The sequence below is a fragment of the Balaenoptera borealis genome (assembly GCF_965194805.1).
Source record: "Balaenoptera borealis genome assembly, chromosome: 12".
NCBI lineage: Eukaryota > Metazoa > Chordata > Mammalia > Artiodactyla > Balaenopteridae > Balaenoptera > Balaenoptera borealis.
The window spans coordinates 57175004-57194867 of NC_138869.1; the positions used below are offsets into that span (position 1 = coordinate 57175004).

Genomic DNA, 19864 nt, shown 5'->3' on the forward strand with positions numbered 1-19864 from the left:
TATATTATATATAATTATATATATATATATCTGGTATATATTATATACCAGACGGTATAAAATAACCGTTATGTGCCTCCCGCCCCCACGCCCCTCTCCGTGTACTAGGTGTACTGTTGATTCACCTTCACCAACACCACCAATTCCTCCAGTGTGCCACCCTCTCCATCTTAACGCCTTTGCCCAAGTCCTTGCTGTGCGGTAAGGTAACCCCCCCCTTCATTTGCCCAACTCCTGCTTTTCCCAGAGTGGGGTCTGCCTCGTGCAGGCAGTCTTCCTTAACCTAACTTACGTCTAAAGTAAATCCCCTAATTCAACACCTTTCCGCACTATATTGTAATGACCTGATTATCTGTGGCCCTCACAGAGACATAAGAAAGTAAAAATTATCACAGACTTTTAAAATCTACCTGGCCAGTCATCAGGCTAGGATAAAAGATACAGATAAAATCTGTTCCAAAGTTAACAAAAATTAATATCTCTCTCAAGGACACTGTAGCTATAGAGTGTTACAACTCCCTTCTTAGAGTGAGTACTGTTTTCTTACTGAAGAATTTTTTCTCTAAAATCATAGACTATCAGAAACTTTGCTGTCTGGAATTATGTTAGTTAGAATGAAGCATCCACCACAAAAAAACAAATGATAATTATGTGATGTGATAGAAATGTTAGCTAAGGCTACGGTGGCAATCAGATTGCAATACATAAATGTATCAAATCAACATGCTGTGTACCTTAAACTTACACAATGTTATATGTCAATTATAATAAGAAACGTTTAAAAAAGTGAAACATCCCACGGTGGGGGGTGGTGGGGGTGTCTAAGTCGTGACACAGAGAAAAGCCTCATTTACAAACCAGGTGCAGAGCTTACAACCCAGGTGCAAAACTTTGGATAAGAGGTTTCTGAACACAGTATTCCAACACTATCATAACTTTGTTTCCAAGTAAACAGGTCCCTGGGTCCACTTCCAGGACTTACGATAATACCTTAACACACAGCCCTACTTTGCTTTGAGTCTATCAGTATACGGCTTCATTTAAATTTCACCTAACCGCCATTCCTTCCCCCTGTCCTATAACTCTCTCTTTTCCTTTGTTTGGTGAGACCCCCCTATGAATCCTCTGATGTGCACTCCCTCTGCCATACGTCAATGAACCTGACTTTGTCAGTCTGAGGTTTGTGCCTGGTGGTCTTGGGCTGATTGAGACAGCAATTCATCACAGCACCTAGAACACAGGATAAGAGCAATATCTGTTCAGTGGGTGAATGAGTGAGTGACACGTTCCCCTAGATAGACTAGTGTGAGCCAAGAAGTGTCCCTAGGCCCTGGCCAACTTGGATGGTTTAGATCAGGATTTTGGAGTCAGGGCTGCATCTGAATCCCAACCTGCCATTTACTAATTATGTGAGCAAAACAAGTTTCTTACTTCTCTGGGTCTCAGTTTCCTCATCTCTTAAAGGGATTATTATTATTATTTATTGAATATAATCATCCCTCTGTTACAGAATTGTTGTAATTATCAGAAAAGATTGTCCAAAGATTGAAAAAGGACAAAAGAGGGACTTCCCTTGTGGTCCAGTGGTTACGAATCCACCTTGCGATGCAGGGGACGCTGGTTTGATCCCTGGTCAGGGAACTAAGATCCTACATGCCGCGGGGCAACTAAGCCCAAGTGCAACAACTACAGAACCTGCATGCCGCAATGAAGAGCCTGCACGCTGCCACGAAAGATCTCACGTGACGCAACTAAGACTCGACGCAGCCAAAAAAAAAAATACATAAATATTAAAAAAAAATGGACAAAACAGACTATTGGGTGTCCTATCAGGGAGTGCTGGCCATTGTTTAGGGAACTTCTGAGATATGTTTCCATAGGGGCGTGCACATTAATTGACTTGCTGTTGGCGAGACTTTTTTTAAACCACTCTCTGAGGGTAGAAACTAAGTTGAGAAAACTGATGGTTCATAGTAATGCAAACGGTTCCTGTTCATGGCAATGCCAACTAATTTTGTCTGATAGAGAATATAAATCTCTGTAATTCCAATTCTTATTTGAACCAGTTTTAACATCTTACCAGTTTCCTATAATTAACGAGTTGGATAAAACCTTTGACACGTGTTCCTTTCACATGTGTACCTGAGTCATGATTTTACCTTTTGAGATTGTAATTTAGTATCATGAAGAGCAATGATGGGTGTAACATGCTTCCTCTGCTAGAGACCCTTGAGAAGTGGCTGTGATGATTATTTCATCGGCACACTGAGATAGGAGACAGCATGTGCCAACAGAGCAGCAAAGGCATAGGGAAGGGGTGAGGAAGGCGTAATTCTTTTTTTTTTTTAATGTACTAGATATATATTTAATTAATTAATTAATTTACACATATCTATTCCTTTTTTTAATAAATAATTTTATTTATTTATTTTGGCTGCATTGTGTCTTCGTTGCCGCGCGCGGGCTTTCTCTAGTTGCAGCGAGTGGGAGCTACTCTTTGTTGAGTTACGCGGGCTTCTAATTGCGGTGGCTTCTCTTGCTGCGGAGCACGGGCTCTAGGCGCGTGGGCTTCAGTAGTTGCAGCACGTGGGCTCAGTAGTTGTGGCGCACGGGCTTAGTTGCTCCGCGGCATGTGGGATCTTCCCAGACCAAGGCTCGAACCCGTGTCCCCTGCATTGGCAGGCGGATTCTTAACCACTGCGCTGCCAGGGAAGTCCTATATCTATTCTTTTCCAGATTCTTTCCCGTATAGGTTATTTACAGAGTACTGAATATATTTCCCTGTGCTATACAGTAGGTCCTTGTTGATTATCTATTTTATAAATAGTAGTGTGCATATGTTACTCCCAACCTCCTAATTGGAAGGGGTAATTCTCTTGGGACACCTTCTGGCTGGATGGATAAGCTTGCCCCTCATCTTAGGTGTCTCTTGTTTTCAAGCACAGAACCCCACCTGGAACAATGGTGGGGAGCTCATGCCACCAAGCATGGGTGGAATGGCCAGGCTTCAGGAAGAACAGACACTAACCTGGATCTGAGGGCATCTTTATTCAAGGACCCCCAAGGGATGTTTTCTCTCCCTCTCTGAACTCTGCCTGTTTGTTGGCTTGATTCTGTATTCCTGCCATGGACCTTGTCCACACAGCCAGGAACATGGCTGCCAAGGCTCCCAGAACCCACTCCCCAAGGCTGCCACCAGGAAAGAAGGATGGTCTCTCCTCAGTCCCAGTTCCATGGCTCTCCAGGGAGGACTCTGAGTGGTCTAGTTTGACAAGCTGTCCATCTTAGAGTCTTCAGTTGTGACCATGTAAGAAAAAGGTCTTTGCCATGTGAACCACCTGGCTGGAGACAGGGTGGGAGCAGTTCCAGGAAGAAGAGAGAGATGCTGAGCAGAGAAGGTGAAATGTTGGAAACTGGAGTGTAACATACGTGGAACTGGCATTGAGGGGGGACAGCTAACAATGTGAAAGGAGGAACAGTCGGGGTAGGGGCTGACACACTGTGCTGAGAATAGTGCCATGATTTTGCACAGAAGATGTGGAAATACCTGCAGAATGAGTGAGATAAGCGATGGGCTTATATAGGTGTATTCATTACCCTTCACACGTGGGTCAGTATGCTGGCCTCCTTACAGGTGTCAGTTAGCCCTCACAGAGGCCCTCTGGAGAGGTATGATTGTCTTTACCTCCACTCAGTTTCGGATAAGGAAGCCCACAGAGGTCATATAGTTATTGAAGTAGCAGAACCAATTGGAGGCAATTTGATCCTAAATACCATTTGGAATGGACCTTTGCTTTTTTAAGCACATATTATAATATAATATAAGCTTGGACATGACTCTGATCTTAATTTTCCTCCTTTATCTCAAGTGCTAACTCACCTGAGCAGAATGACCATGCCACAGTGAAGGTGTAGGGAAGGGAGGGAGGCTGGCACTTGTATAAGACCCAGGAAAATGAACACCATTTACCAGGTACAGGAAGAAAGCCTCAAATAGAATAACCTGGTACGATTAAGGAAGGTGGAATGAAGGCTGAAATTTCTGACAGGGAGATAATCTCCCCACAAAGATAATCATGAGACCATGTGACTCAAACCTTGAGGAACGGCCAGGGTCACAGCTCTAGATGTTTAAAAGGAAAACGAATTAGTCTTGAAGAGGCCTCTCAAGAACATTTCGGCACTGACCTCAGGTGAGGGAACTGAATGATCCCTTTCATGCCCTGTCTTTAGGGCCGGATCTGTGACGGCAGTAAAATTATTTAGAGTCTGATTGGAGAGTTCCATTATAAAATAGAGTGCTCTGTGGGTCTTATTTCCCTGGGTGGTGGGTGTGACTGGGAAAGGCAAAGCTGTCAGGGTAGTGATCCTATTCCTGACACCAGGGTATAGTTGAGACAGCCAGATTTTCTGAACCCCATAGCAAGATAGATGAAGGGCTAATGATTTTTTAAAATGATTTTTAAATATCTTTTTGGAAACAACCTCCTGGGGCATAAATAGGTAATCAGATTTATTGAAAAGAAAGAAAAAATTGGGGGCCATGTCATCACCGTTGACATAGGGGAACCTAGTAGGGAAGGGGCTAGCAAGGCAGAGCAAATGATACTTTTGCCCGGTGCCACACCCCAGGTGACTACTGCAGCCCGGGTACAGCCTGTCCCTGGAGTTAAAATAATGCCATCAAGAGAGCAGAGGGGAGATAGCTGATCAAGACTGTAAGTCCCAGAGCAATGCTGACAGCAAAGCAGGACCAAAGGAAAAGTAAAAATTAGGCCCTCACCTGGAGATTATCATCCGTATCTGACTGATTTGAATTTCGCAAATTATGCCCCTCTTTTTTCTCTTTTATGCATCTTCCTCAAACTTGCATTTTCTTATGAATGCAGGTTAGCTAAATAGATGTTAAAGACCCATTTATTCTAAAGTGTGAATGACTACCCAAAGCTGATGGGTACTCTGATTTGGAAAAATAAATTTTATTTATCCAAAAGAGTTGAAAAAAGAACTGAGATAGTTGGAAACTCTCCAGTAATGGTGGAGATCTACCATAACCAAAGGGGGAAGAACTCTATAAGGACAGAAAAACCAATAGACATGGGCTATTAAGGAAAAATCAGGAACAGCAGACTAGAGCCAAACAGGGAAGGGGTGGAGTTCCCAATATGGACTGAATTAATGGGTAGCCAATTGGAAAGAACAGCTTTAAAATAGGAAATCCAAATTACCTTATTTGTCATTTATGTATCAAAAATCCTTGGAAAATATCCAATGAAAGAGATAAGGTGATTGGAAATTGCTTATGGGTTCTGCTGGTGACAGAATGAAGTATCTCAAGCCATGTGATCCCAAATTAATATACTTGTGAAGTTCTCTTTCTCAGTTGTAAATAAACCCAGTGCTTGGGGACAACTCTCTGCTCAAATTCTGACTGTTAACAATTCTCCCGTGCCAGCAAGAAATCAACTGACTCAGTGCTCATGTGGAATATTTTGTGAGTAGTTTTCATTTGATGGGCTGAACCACCAGTGGTGAGGTATGCTGATGGGGAGTATAACTTGATGGTGAGGACATTTTTTCTCTCTTCCTTTTCATTTGGGGGAGAAATGCTGAAAGGAAAACAAAAACCCAAACACACTCTCTCATTTTTTGGTACTTTACTATTCACAAAGCATAACACAAAGTATCTTATTTGAGCCTTAAAACAGCATCCACATTTTTCTGATGAAAACATTGGGGCTCCAAGAGAGAGAGTTGGTTCCTTGCATGGCAAGGAAGAGGCAAAGCTGGATGCACATTCAAGTCCACTGGACCCCAAATGCCACTAAGCCCCAGCCCTTCCATCTCCCATCCCCAAAAATTTGTTTGATGAAATGTGTTGTAAGCAGACTATCTGATGTGGAAAGCAAAATACAAAATTCTCCTTGTGTCTGGCATCTGCCAATTCACTAACTCCTCTCTGTCTCTAAAAATGAATGATGTTCATAAATGATCATAAGACTACTAGAACTTAAACACTGTCTATTGCAACTGTAATAGTCATACTTATGGGGCTCTGCTAGGCATATAAATCGGGCATGCTTTTATAGCCAGAAATAATTTACTGCATAATGTCTGCCAGTAAATTGGAGCATATGATGATCCTAAATGTGTCTTGTCAGGAAGTAAACCATTCAACTGTAGAAAGGGCATGATATCTGTAAATAAAGGCACCCACCTTTGCATCAAGATGAATCTCCACGATCATCGCCTTCTTTCGGGCTTCTCTCCCACTGTGAGTGGGGAGCCTTGTGGGGAGAAGGGGAGAAGCCCTTTGATTTTCCTTAAGTTCTCCAAGATTCACAAGCTCCCTGTTATTTGGAATGAAGTTCTCACAACAATGAGCTTTCTATCTCCTGTCCCGAGATACTTGTCAAGTTTTTGTTTGTTGTTGTTGTTGTTTTAGGATATTGAGTATAGTTCCCTGAGCTATACGGTAGGACCTTGTTGTTTATCCATCCTATATATACTAGTTTGCATCTGCTAATCCCAAACTCCCAACCCTTCCCTCTCCCATCGCCCCTCTTGGCGACCACAAGTCTGTTCTCTATGTCTGTGAGTCTGTTTTTGTTTTGTAGATAGGTTTATTTGTGTCGTATTTTAGATTCCACATGTAAGTGATATCATATGGTGTTTGTCTTTCTCTTTCTGATTTACTTCACTTAGTATGATAATCTCTTGGTCCATGTTTGTTTGTTTTTATTTATTTTTTAAATTCTGCACTCTCTGGAGAGGAGTATGGGATCTCTCTATTCACTGCTTTTTGGTCTTTTGCTTCAGGCAATTTTGTATTCTTGCTTCAGTAGTTTCAAACTACAGAACTTGACCCGAATGTTAGGATTAATCCAAAAATAAACTTCAATACACGGCAGTTGCTTGTCTCTGGAATTCCTCTCTTTCCCTTGACTGGGTAGTACAAAGATACATTATAGATTTCCAGTAGAGTGGTCTTTTCTCCTTCTAAACTTTAGGAAAACCAATTCTTAGATCTGTGGATAAAAGCCTTAAGGTCCACGAACCCCCTTTCTTCCTTGGAAATTTATATCTTAAAAAAATTCTTCAGATCAGAGCATAGGCTGGCTCATATGTAGAGGTTGAGAAACCCTCCAAGTAAAAGAACCCACAATCATGTCGTTGTTCTCTTGCATGGGAGAGCAGAGAGAAATCAGTCCTCCCAGCAGATTGCAGCAAAAAGAATGTTACAATTCTCAGTTAAATTTAAAATGTTTCCTTGGACAGATGTTTTTCTTTGTAGGAATGCTACATTGTTTTTTTTTTTTTCATTTTTATGTCTCTGGAATATTTTGCCTATTTCAGTAATCTGCCAGTCTGGTTATATGGGCTCAGCCACTGGGAAGTTGGCATAACTATTGTGCAGACCACTTAAAACTGAATTGAAATGGACTCCAGTGAAGGACGTTCAGCACGAGACTGGGGCTCCTGTTCTACCACCAGCTCACAGGGTTACCCTGGGGAAGTCTCTTCCTCTTTCTGGGTTTCATTTTCCTTTTCAGGAAAATGCCGAGATTGGCTTCATCTTCTCTTTCCAGCCCTTCATAGAGCATTTGTCCGGTGTCGAGTGGGAAGGGGGCGTGTCGTGGATGGTCATTAGCGGTGGCTTTGTACCACAGGTACCTTAAGCATTCGCTGCACATGTATTTCACTGCATCTTTGGACGGGGGTTTTCTATGGATTTCTTTAAGCTGGGGTATTTGTTTTGTGGCCTTTCAGGAGCCTCAACATTGTTGCAGAACAAATGAATGTCTAGATTGTTTCTTCCTTTAGCAGTAGCACAGCTGGCATTCGTATTACGCTTTTAGTTTATAAAGAATTTTCACATTTGGTGTCTCATTTAGATTAAGACACTCACTGAAATGTAAACGGAGGATAGTGTATAGAAAAGACACTGGCATTCCTTCCTAAAAGGTCTGAGTAGGGCTTCCCTGGTGGCACAGTGGTTAAGAATCCACCTGCCAATGCAGGGGACACCGATTCGATCCCTGGAACGGGAACATCCTACATGCCGCGGAGCAACTAAGCCCGTGCGCCACAACTACTGAGCCTGCACTCTAGAGCCCGCGAGCCACAACTACTGAAGCCCGCGCGCCTAGAGCCCGTGCTCCGCAACAAAGAGAAGCCACCGCGATGAGAAGCCCATGCACCGCAACGAAGAGTAGCCCCCACTGGCTGCAACTAGAGAAAGCCTGTACGCAGCATTGAAGACCCATTGCAGCCATAAATAAATAAATAAATAAATAAATAAATAAATAAATAAATTTTAAAAAAAGAAAATGGTCTGAGTAATATCAATCGATCAATAAATAAAAAGGTCTGAGTAATATCACCTGGGAAACCTAAAGATTTGAGCAGGTGATGATAAGTATGCAGGTAGGCAGACATTCATCCATCCTTCCTTCCATCCATCCATGCATCCACCACCCTTCCTTCTTTCCTTTCATCCATGCATACATGCATCTGTCCTTGCATGCATTCGTCCTTCTGTTCCCTGCCATAGGGAACCCATTCCCTAACGTGAAGGTAACCTGGCACTTGACCTCATATATCTTTTTTTCCTTCTTTTTAAAAATTTGTTTAAAATTTTTACGTTTAATAAAATTCACTCTTTTTTGGTGGACAGTCTATGAGTTTTGACAAGTGGATAGAGTCCTTATAACCACTGCCACAATCCTCCTACAGAGCAGGTCCATCACCCCACCCCACTCCAAAAAATCCTCTCCAGCTGACTCTGTAGTCAGACCCTGGCTTCACCCTTACCTCTCGGCAACCACTGATCTGTTCCTTGTCCCTATACTTTTGCCTTTTCCGGAGTGTCCTATAAATGGGATCACATAGTACGTGCTTCAGTCTGGCTTCTTTTTCTTAGCATAATGCATTCAAGATTTACTTGTGCTGTTGCAGGGATCAACAGTTTGCTCTCTCTTATTGCTGAGTAGTTGTCCGTTGTATGAATGTATGTTTTGTTTTGTTTTCAGTTCATTCCCCAGTTGAGGGATACTCGGGTTGTTTCCATGTTTTGATGATTATGAATAAAGCAGCAATAAACATTCTTTTAGAGGTTTTATAGTGAACATAGATTTTTGTTACATTTAGATAAACATCCAAAGTGGGATAGCTAGGTTGTATTTGTTGTTGTTGTCGTTCTTTCACTTGTATTTATTATTAATTGAGGTAACATAGATTTATAACATTATATAAGTTTCATGTGTGCAACATTATATTTCTACTTCTGTATACCCTACAATGTGCTCACGCCCAAAAATTTGGTTTCCATCCCGTTTACCCATTTCACCCTCCCTCCCAGCCCCTCCTCCTGTGGTAGCCACTACTCTGTTCTCTGTATCTTTGTGTTTGTTTTTGTTTGGTTTGGTTTGTTCATTTATTTTGTTTTGTTTGTTAGTTTTTTATCAATATTTTTATTGAAGTATAATTTATTTACAATGTTGTGTTAATTTCTGCTGTACAGCAAAGTGATTCAGTTATACATAATATATATATAAACATTCTTCTTTAAAATAATCTTTTCCATTATGGTTTATCATAGGATATTGTATATAGTTCTCTGTGCTATACAGTAGGACCTTGTTGTTTGCTTGTTAGTTTTTTATATTCCACATGTTGATGAAAATAACCAATAAACAATCTATACAAGGAATAGAAAAGAGTTTTATTTGAGCCAAACTGAGGACTATAGCCCTGAAGACAGACCCTGCACAGTTTTATGTCTTGTCAGAACAAAGAACATCAAACAAGTCAGGGAAACATTCCTTCAAGGTTTCAAAAAATAGATCAGCACGTACACAGCAAGTCAGCGTGGCCTTGGCACCTGAGAAAGGAGTCTTATTGCCAGACACATTGGTGTCCCACGAAGGGAGGCATTTAATCTTTATTTTTAACATGGACATTCTTGACTTCTGGTCAATGTGCCCTTTTCCTTAATAATTAAAGGAGATGTACAATGTATGTTTGATAAGCCACAAACAGGCTGTTTTAGCATGAAATTCAAGTGCATTCATGTATAAGCCAGAATGACTTCCTTATATCTCCATATGTGAAAATTTCTATTACTACACATATGAGTGAAATCATACAGTCTTTGTCTTTCTCTGTCTTATTCACTTGGTAAGTGTATGTTTAACTTTAGAAGAAACTGCCAAAAAGTTTTCCAAAGTGGCTGTCCTAGTTTGCATTCTCACCAGCAATGTATAAGCGTTCCAGTTACTCTTAAGTCTTCACTAGCACGTGGTATCATTAGTTTTGTGTGTGTGTGTGTGTGTGTGTGTGTGTGTGTGTGTTTAGCCATACCAATAGGTATGTAGTATATCATTGTAGTTTTAATTTGCATTTCCCCAATGACTAAAGATGTTGAGCATCTCTTCATGTACTTATTTGTCATCTGTATATCACATTTGATGATTATTTAAATCTTTCACCATTAAAAAAAATAAGGCTGTTTATTTTCTTAGTTCTACATTTTGAGAGTTCTTTACATATTCTGGGGACAAGTCCTTTGTCAGGTACGTGACTTGCAAACATTTTCCCCAGCCTGTGGCTTGTCTTTTCATTCTCTTGTCAGTGTCTTTGCAGAGCAAAAATTTTTTAATTTTGATAATGTCAAATTTTCAATTTTTAACAATAGATTATGCTTTTGTTGTAGTATCTGAGAACTATTTCCCTATTCCAAGTTCATAAAGCTTTCTCCTATGTTTTCTTCCTAAAGTTTAAGAGTTTTACCTTCCACATTTTGGTTTATGATTCATTTTGAGTTAATTTTTGTATAAGGTGTAGGTAAGGTTCGTTTTTTTTTTTTTTTTTTTGCATATGAATGTCCAGTTGTTCCAGCATCGTTTGTTGAAAAGATGTAGGCTCAATGTAATCACAAGAATTCTTGTAAGAGGGACACAGGAGGGTCAGAATCGGAAGGAAATTAAATGACAGAAGCAGAGGTTGGGGTGATGCCATTGCTGGAGGGGCCATGAGCCAAGGAATGCAGGTGCCCCTAGAAGCTGGAGAAGGCAGGGAACTGACTCTCCCGTAGCGCCTTCAGAAAAAATACTGTACTGCCTGCTAATACTTTGATTATATAGCCTGTAAGACCCATTTTTGAATTTCTGACTGCCAGAACTGTAAGATAATAAATTATAATAAATTTGTATTGTTTTAAGCCACCAAGTTTGTGGTACTAGTTTACAGCAGAAACAGGAAACTAATACAGAAAGCTCCATTGAATTGTGTTTGCACTTCTATCAAAAGTCAATTGGCTATTCTGTAGAACTATTTCTAGATTTTATATTGTTCCATTTTTCTATGTGTCTATGCTTTTGCCAATACCACATCGATCTATCATTTTTATTTTAACCTGCCCTGAGTTATTTTATTTTCCCTGCTTCATATCTTCAGGATATGAAAATTTGGTCAAGGGTAGTGAGAAGGAAACAAAGAGATCAAAATTACAAAATGACAACTTTCAAGGTAGCCATCTGTATTAGTTAATTTCTGCTGAGTAAAAAATTATCCCAAGTTTAGTGGCTTAAAACAGAAACACTTACTGTCTCACAGTTTCTGAAGGTTAGGAATCTGGAAGCAGCTTAGCTGGGCGGTTCTGCCTCAGGGTCTCTCATGAGGTTGCAGCCAAGCTGTCTGTCAGGGCTGCACTCATCCTGAGGCTTGACTGGGGTGGACCTGCTTCCAAGGTCACTCATGTGGCGGTCAGCTGGCCTCTGAAAACCTGCTTCCAAGATGACTCACATAGTGGCTGGCATGCTTTAATTCCTCTCTGTAGGCTGCCTGGGTGTCCTTATGACATGGGAGCTGGCTTCCCTAGTGTGAATGATGAGAGAGAGAAACAGAGAGAACATTCACCTAAGACAGGAACCATTGTCTTTTTATAACATAACCTTGGACATGATGTCTCATTACTTCTGCCAATGTTCTCTTCACTAGAAGTGGGTCACCAAGTCTATTCCACACTCAAGGGGAGAGGAATTAAGCTCCACCTCTTGAGAAAGTATCACAGAATTTGTAGACATATCTTTGAAACCACTATAGTCTGGCCACAAATTATTTATATCCCTCCCACATGCAAAACACACTTGTCCACTCAAGGGCCCCTAAGAGTCTCCTCCCATCACTGCACCAGCTTGAAGTCAGAATCACGTCCTCTAAGCTGAGTCCAGGAGAGGAGAGGATGCCCAGGGGTAGCTATTGAAGATCAGCTCCTTGAGTTCATTCCCACGACCTGTGAAACTGAAGAAAGGCTGTCTGCCCCCTCCCCCCTCAACAGGCAGTGGTCAACAGACACAGACACAGGATAGCTGCTCTGATATTCCTGTTCAAAAAGGGGGAAACGGGAAGCAGGAAGGAATCAGTGGTCCACGGTGATTCTAAAATCCAGTCAACAAGTTGTAATCCTCTTTCAAGTCCCTTGATTGCATCTCAAGACCCGGGAATAATTCTCCCGTGGTCCTTGACTCCCTCTCCAAACCCTTGGTTTTGCCTCCCAGTCAACCTTCCCTCTTTACAAGAGGTAACGCACCTTTGCTCTGTTTTCCTAACCCCAGTTCATAAAGATTTCTCCTATGCTTTCTTTTAAAAGTTAATATTTTTGTGTTTCACCTTTTAGTTTTTGATTCCTTTTGAGGTCATTTTTGAATAAAGTGTGAAGTATGGATTTTTAAATTTTTTGCATAGAAATGTCCAATTGTTCCAGCACTGTTTTTTTGTGGGGTTTTTTTGTTATTGTTGTTTTTAAAGAAACTGTTTATTTTCCAACCACCTTTTTTCCACTTTCTGCCTAAGAGTCTGTGGAGGAACAGCTTCCGTGTGTTCCTGCTGCAAGGAATTTGAAAATATCTTCCTTGTTCATGTGCAGGACCTCAGGGGCTCTGGATATTGTGGAAGTTTTCCTTTAAGTTACCATGGGAACCAGAACACTGCCGTGTTGACCCCTCCCTGGGTATCTTGGAAAGTCAGCACCTTTGTTGAAATGTGGCAGAAATGACCCTGCGCCAGTCCCTAGACCAGGCTTCAAGAGGCTTTGCATGCTTCCTCTTTCTGGAACCCTCTCAGTGCCCTGAGAACAAGCTGAGGTGAGGCTGCAGGAGGATGAGAGATCCTGGTGAGGACGAAGAGCCCAGCTGTCCCAGCCAAGGCCAACCTAGACCATTCAGCCATCGCTCAAACACGCGAGGAGACCCAGACAGGATCAGCACAGTGAAAACTGATTCACACTTTCTTGGAGAATTTTGTAATACATGAGCCATGTTTATAATAAGCAGTTTGACCCAGTCACTGTAATTCCAGTATCTTATTCTAAGGAAATAATTTAACTAATGTACAAGGTTATTTAAAGAACATTTTTTTATAACAGCAAAAGTTTGAAACACTATAGTGTGCCTCACTAATGGGATGATTAAATAGGGGTGCACATATATAGAACAATACTCTGAAACTTTTACAAGTTTCAGATATATAGCTGATATACAGCTAATATACAGGTGATATATATAGATGATATAGCTCTAAAGGAACCTCTCTATACCATATACTTCAGTCAACAAAGCACGTTAGAAATATATTTTACAGTATGAACTTTTTTTTTTTTTTTTTTTTTTTGGCCTTATCACGCAGCTTGTGGGATCCTAGCTCCCCGACCAGGGATTGAACCCAGGCCCCCTGCAGTGGAAGCACAGAGTCCTAACCACTGGACCGCCAGGGAAGTCCCAGTATGAACCTGTTTTTGGATAAGATAATCTGTAACTATATTTCTGCATAGAAAAATGTCTGGAAGAACATACACATAACTTATTAACAGTGGTTTCCTCTGGGGAGGTGTTACAAATATATTTCACTTTCTATTGTACATTGTATCTTTGTGTATATGAATCTTTACAAATGAGCATCCATTTAAATAAATTAATCATCAAAACAATGACATAATTTCCATTTTGGAAAAATGTCAATATAATGTATATATGGCTGTATTGTGAAGGTGCATATGACCATTGTAGTAATTTGATTTTCCTGGATATAACCCTCAGGGCGGTCCTGATGGAGCGCTCCTGGTTCACAGGGTGATAGACTGTCCCTACTCCCATTGTGGTGTTTCCATCTTCCCAGCGGCTGGTAAAGTTGCAAGTACATACTGCAGCTGAAGTCCAGGCAGTGAATTTGTAAGAACATTGGACTTGGCGTCAGAAGACCTGAGTTCAGGTTTAGTATTAGCTTCTCCTTTCTGAGTTTCTGTTTCTTCCCCAGTAAAACTGCACTTCATTCATCAAACAATAAACATTTATTGAGGATTATGGCGTGCAGGCCCTGTGGCTGGATGCTAGGGGCCCAAGCTCCTGCCCTGCCTCTCTCCCAATGGTGATGGGAGAATCAATTCCTACATGAACAAAAGTGTAACAAGAAATGGAATTCCAGGCACTGAGCTGTACTTTTAGTGGTTTCATTAAGTAGAAGAAAGAAGACTGAATCCATTATGAAGCAAGTGGAATAGTTTAGTGGTAAAGAACTCAAGCTCATTAGCCAAACTGCCTGAGTTTAAATTCTAGCTCCAGCAGGGTTTGGGAGGATGTTGCTTAACATTTCTTTTTTTTAATTTTTTGAAATATAAAATAAAATATTTTTTTTAGTAAATTTATTTATTTATTTTTGGCTGCGTTGGGTCTTCGTTGCTGCACGTGGGCTTTCTCTAGTTGCAGCGAGCGGGGGCTCCTTTTCGTTGCGGTGCGCGGGCTTCTCACTGTGGTGGCTTTGCTTTGTTGTGGAGCACGGGCTCTAGGCACGCAGGCTTCAGTAGTTGTGGCACACGGGCTCAGTAGTTGTGGCTCCCGGGCTCTAGAGCGCAGGCTCAGTAGTTGCGGTGCACGGGCTTAGTTGCTCCGTGGCATGTGGGATATTCCCGGACCAGGGCTCGAACCCGTGTCCCCTGCATTGGCAGGAGGATTCTTAACCACTGCACCACCAGGGAAGCCCTAAAATAAATTTCTATTTCTCCTTGTAGAACAAGAATAAAATTTTTTACATCTTGCCCCATTTTTGCTGAACATTTCTTTGTTTTAGTTTTTCTCCACCTGTAAAATAGGAATAGGAACAGTACACAGCTCATGTGGTTGTTGTAAAGATTAAATGAGTCACTATGTATAAAACACTTGGCACAGTGCCTGGCACATAGTAAGTGCTCAATAAATATTAGCTATGATTGTTATTATTTGGGATGGAGAACACATTAGATCAGTTGTTTCTAACACAAATGTGACCAAGTTGAAACAGAGGGTGATGTGCCTGTAACAAACTTCTCTCCACTTGTGGCTTCATGTATGGCATCTGGCCAACCATGTCAGTGACTAATTACTTTTTCTAAAATTTATTTTGGGACTTCCCTGGTGGCGCAGTGGTTAAGAATCCACGTGCCAATGCAGGGGACACGGGTTCGAGCCCTGGTCCGGGAAGACCCCACATGCCGCAGAGCAACTAAGCCCGTGCACCACAACTACAGAGCCTGCGCTCTAGAGCCCGCGAGCCACAGCTACTGAGCCCTCACACCACAACTACTGAAGCCCATGTGCCTAGAGCCTGTGCTCTGCAACAAGGGAAGCCACTGCAATGAGAAGCCTGCACACCGCAACAGAGTAGCCCCCACTCGCCGCAACTAGAGAAAGCCTGTGTGCAGCAAAGACCCAATGCAGCCAAAAATAAAAATAAAAAAAAATTAAAATGCTGTGAATTCAGAACACAAAGATAAAAAAATTTATTTTATTGAAGTATAGTTGATTTACAATGTCGTGTTAATTTCTAGTACTACTTACTCTTGCTGGTCCGTGAACATCCTCTTAAGACTTTATGTGCCATTGGCAAGAATGACAGTCCCAGCTAGAAGAGGGGGTTCCGGAAACAATTACTGGAAACTCCAGACCAGCTCTCTGGGTCCATGTGGAGAAACTGGGGTAGTCAGCTCCCTACTTGGGGCGACTGTTTCTGCCCATTATTTGAAGAGGTGTGGTGTGTTTGTCCTTTTGTTCCAACTATGTATGGCTTCCATTCACAAAGTCTTCACATGGTCCAAGATGGCTGTTAGATTTCCAGTCATTCTATTTACACTTGTATTTTTCTTAATGATTTATGCAATCTGGGTGAGTTAAGGAAATAAGTCCTTGTTTTGGGCATGTACGTTTTGCAAATATTTTCACCAATTTATTATGTCTTTTGTTCTCAAATTGTTTTTCCAACATGAAGAGAATTCTGCAGGTATCTTTTCTTCACTTGCTATTCTACAGTGGGTCAAGGAAAGCTTTCTAGAAAAAGTGACTTTAAATTTAAAACTCCAGTGATCCAGCAATCCCACTCCTAGGCATATTTCTGGAGAAAACTCTAATTCGAAAAGATACATGCACCCCAGTGTTCACAGCAGCACTATTTACAATAGCCAAAACATGGAAGCAACCTAAATGTCCATTAACAGATGAATGGATGAAGAAGATGTGGTACAGATATACCATGGAATATTACTCAGCCATAAAAAGAATGAAATAATGCCATTTGCAGCAACATTGATGGACCTAGAGATTATTATTACTAAGTGAGGTAAGTCAGAGAAAGACAAACATCATATGATATCACTTATATTTGGAATCTAAAATATGATACAAATGAACCTATTTATGAAACAGAAACAGACTCACAGACATAAAAAACTTATGGCTTCCAAAGGGGAAAGGGGGTGGGGGAGGGATAAATTAGGAGTTTGGGATTAGCAGATACAAACTACTATATATAAAATAGATAAGCAACAAGGTCTTATTGTATAGCACAGGGAACTATATTCAATATCCTGTAATAAACCATAATGGAAAAGGAATATATATATATATATATATATATGTATAACTGAATTACTTTGCTGTACGCCTGAAACTAACACAACATTGTAAATTGACTATACTTCAATTAAAAAAACAAACAACAACAACAACAAAAAACCCAATTCCATGGGTAAGAAGCACAAGCCTGGTGAAGAGGCGGGGAAGAGTGGGGACATGTGTGCTCCTCTCTCTGTCATGGTCTTGCCTCTTCTTGCAGCACATCTGCTCCATGCATCTCTTGCTACTGACTTACCTCTCTGGCCATTTCTGATCCCACACAGCTGGCTTGCTCTTGCTCAGCCCTGGCTTCTATGGTCTGAATATTTGTCAACCACAGTTTCTGAGAAACTCCCTCAATCATGTTCTACATAAAATGTATTTGACGTAAATTACTACCATGACTGGGATGCAGGAAAATTAGAGTTATGGTATCTCATTTGTTTTTTTTTTTGTGACTTGATCAAATTACTCACTTTCCCTATAAAATTCCTACACTGTCTGCAAGAGTAATTAAAGCATTATATGAAGTAATACAAGGCCAAAATGCATTGGAAAAAAAATTTTTTTTCTTCTTTTTGGCAGAGAGTTTTGAATCCCTTATCAATATCCACCCAATTCCTATGTTGAAATCCTAATTCGCAATGTGATGGTATTAGGAGGTGGGGCCTTTGAGAGGTGCTTAGTTCATGAGGGTGGGGTTAGTGCTCTTATAAAAGAGACCCCACAGAGCTCCCAAGACTCTTCTGCCACATGAGGACACAGTGAGAAGTCTGAGGCTTGGAAGAGGGTTCTCACCAGAACCTGAACATGCCGGCACCATGATCTTGGACTTCCAGCCTCCAGATTTGTGAGAAATACATTTTTGTTGTTTATAGGCTCCCAGTCTGTGGTATTTTGTTACAGCAGGCTTAACAGACTAGAACTCTGACCTTGACTAGTCCTTTCAGTGTAGCCCCTCCCCCCTTCAACTGGACTATCTCAAGGGTCTCAATTTTTTAGTCCAAAGTGAGAATTTCCTGGGCTGGCTCATCCAGTCACAGGTGGGCTGGGTAGGATGGAGTAATGGTGGTAGAGGTTCGATAATATGAAACAGGATGATGGCACCTCCCCACTTTTAGCCGGACCCTCAGGTGGCAGGCCCCCACGAGGGGTGCTGTGTGGGCATATAATGACTGACGGTTATTTTTCAGTATATGCCCACCTCCCAGTCCTCATGCCAATGAAGGGCTTCAAGAACACTCACACACTGACCAGCTGGCTCAGGGAAAGTTATGCTGTGGGGCAAAATGGTTCCTAAAATCTCAGCGGCAAAGATTTTGTGCATGTGGCATGGCCAAGGCTAACTGGCTTCAGCTCTGTCACACGTCTTCTCACTCCATGACCCAAGCTGAAGGACAGCCCTGATCTGAGACATGCTGCTCACCTGGCAGGAGGAAGAGAAAGATGGTGGAACCGTGTGATGACTCTTAGACTTATGTTTGGGCATAGCATCTATTATATCTGTTCACAGTCTACTGGCCAAAAGAATTCCATGGCCAAGCCTGAGGGTCATGTGGAGGGAGAACAGTCCTCCCAGGGCAAGAGGCGGTAAGTATTTTGAACAAATAAACATTCTCACGTAGTTCATCCCAGCCAGTAGTATCATCAGTCCTATTTTGCAGGTGAGAAAACTAAGGCTAAAAGAGGTAACGTGATCAAGGTCATAGATTAGAACTCAGCTCCGTCTGGCTTCAAAGTTGGTCCTTTCTACCATGCAGTCTCTTGAGAATTTTTCTCTTTTTACACTGTGTGGGTACTTGGGATTGTAATTTATTCAGGGTACAACCAACTCTCATCAGCTCCAGAAGCTTCTCCATGAAAATTGCTAGAGCTAACCCACCTTTGAAAGCTTCCTGGAAGGATATGGAGCTAGAAAGGGGTCAGGCTGGGGGAACTGTCCCCATGAAAGCCGACTCTATTTCATTTAGTAATTTTTTAACTGTTGAATTATTTATCTGCTTTATGGGTTTGTAGATGGGGATCACCTATCAATATTTGTTTTTGTTTTCTTGTGTGTGTGTGTTGGGGAGAGTGTGAGATCCTCAAAGCTATTTTCTAGGTAATTTTGGAAACTTCCAGATTGCATTGGATATTTATATGCACAAAAATGATGAGTGCAGTGGAGAGAGTGTAACCCATCTACTTTTGTGGAAGAGCAAAAACACAACTTTAGATTTAGAAACCCAGCTGCAGCTCCGTGTACCTTGGGGCGGGGGTGGGGTGGGGTGGAGGTGGGGGGGGCAGAAGTTACAGCCAATAGACAGAATACTTCGCTCTGTTTGTAAGTATCTCTGATTTCTCCTGCCTTCAGTGCAGTCTTACCCATTTCGGAGCCTCCGGTTCCCAGGTGCTTCGTGATGTCTGATAACACCAGGTAGGGCTGGATTTGCCAGGTTTACATGTGTCCATCAGGGTGGGGATTAGGGTGAGGGCAGTGCGGCGCCTAGGACGCTCAATTTAAGGAGGCACTCGCAGGAGCCCGAGTTCTCTTGCCTCCGGTCCCGGCCCTGGTGTCCACTGTGCCATAACTCCGCTGGGTGAAAATGCCCCGGGAGAGCTTACCTGCCCTGTCCTCCCCTCCCAGACGCACAGGAGAGCCCGGAGAACCTCCCTGCCCTGCTTCTTGGCTCGGCCAGTGAGGTCGATGTCCAGGTGACCGTATACGTGTGTCCGGGCCAGGCTCAGTGCGGAAGACTGAGAAGAGTGTGCGCGTGAGCCGGCGTTAGGCCAGGCGGGTCCATATCCGGGTGGACCCGGTGGGTGGGACCGCCCCTCCCTCCAGGTCCCGAGGTGGGTGGGGGGCGGGGAGTGACGCGGGGAGATTCCCTTTCGCACCTTCCCATCCGAGAGGGGGCGGCAGGGTGTGGATTCCGGGCGTGCCCACCCTGCGCATCGGCGCCGGG

The 19864-nt window shown here is 42.2% G+C and overlaps 1 protein-coding gene and 2 long non-coding RNA genes across 4 annotated transcripts in view; 2 read left to right on the plus strand and 1 right to left on the minus strand.

The window, feature by feature from the left end:
• The window catches only part of LOC309608562, a 733071-nt gene that overhangs the window by 101043 nt on the left and 612164 nt on the right, over nucleotides 1-19864 (plus strand). The gene's annotated exons all lie outside the window — the stretch shown is intronic.
• The window catches only part of OSBPL10 (oxysterol binding protein like 10), a 389819-nt gene that overhangs the window by 61914 nt on the left and 308041 nt on the right, over nucleotides 1-19864 (plus strand). Inside the window, exon 1 of one of the 2 annotated variants that reach the window (XM_082348480.1) lies at nucleotides 18255-18509. The exons of the other annotated variant lie outside the window; for it this stretch is intronic. Within the exon in view, the coding sequence (XP_082204606.1) occupies nucleotides 18382-18509 (128 nt within the window). The 5' untranslated portion in view covers nucleotides 18255-18381. Of the gene's footprint in view, nucleotides 1-18254; nucleotides 18510-19864 lie in introns of those variants that run through there. 2 annotated transcript variants of the gene reach the window in all.
• Nucleotides 9704-19684, minus strand: LOC309608546. Its single transcript, XR_014232953.1, has 2 exons — nucleotides 19284-19684; nucleotides 9704-15134 (listed from the first exon to the last, which is right to left on the minus strand). It is a non-coding gene; the product is annotated as an uncharacterized lncRNA (long non-coding RNA).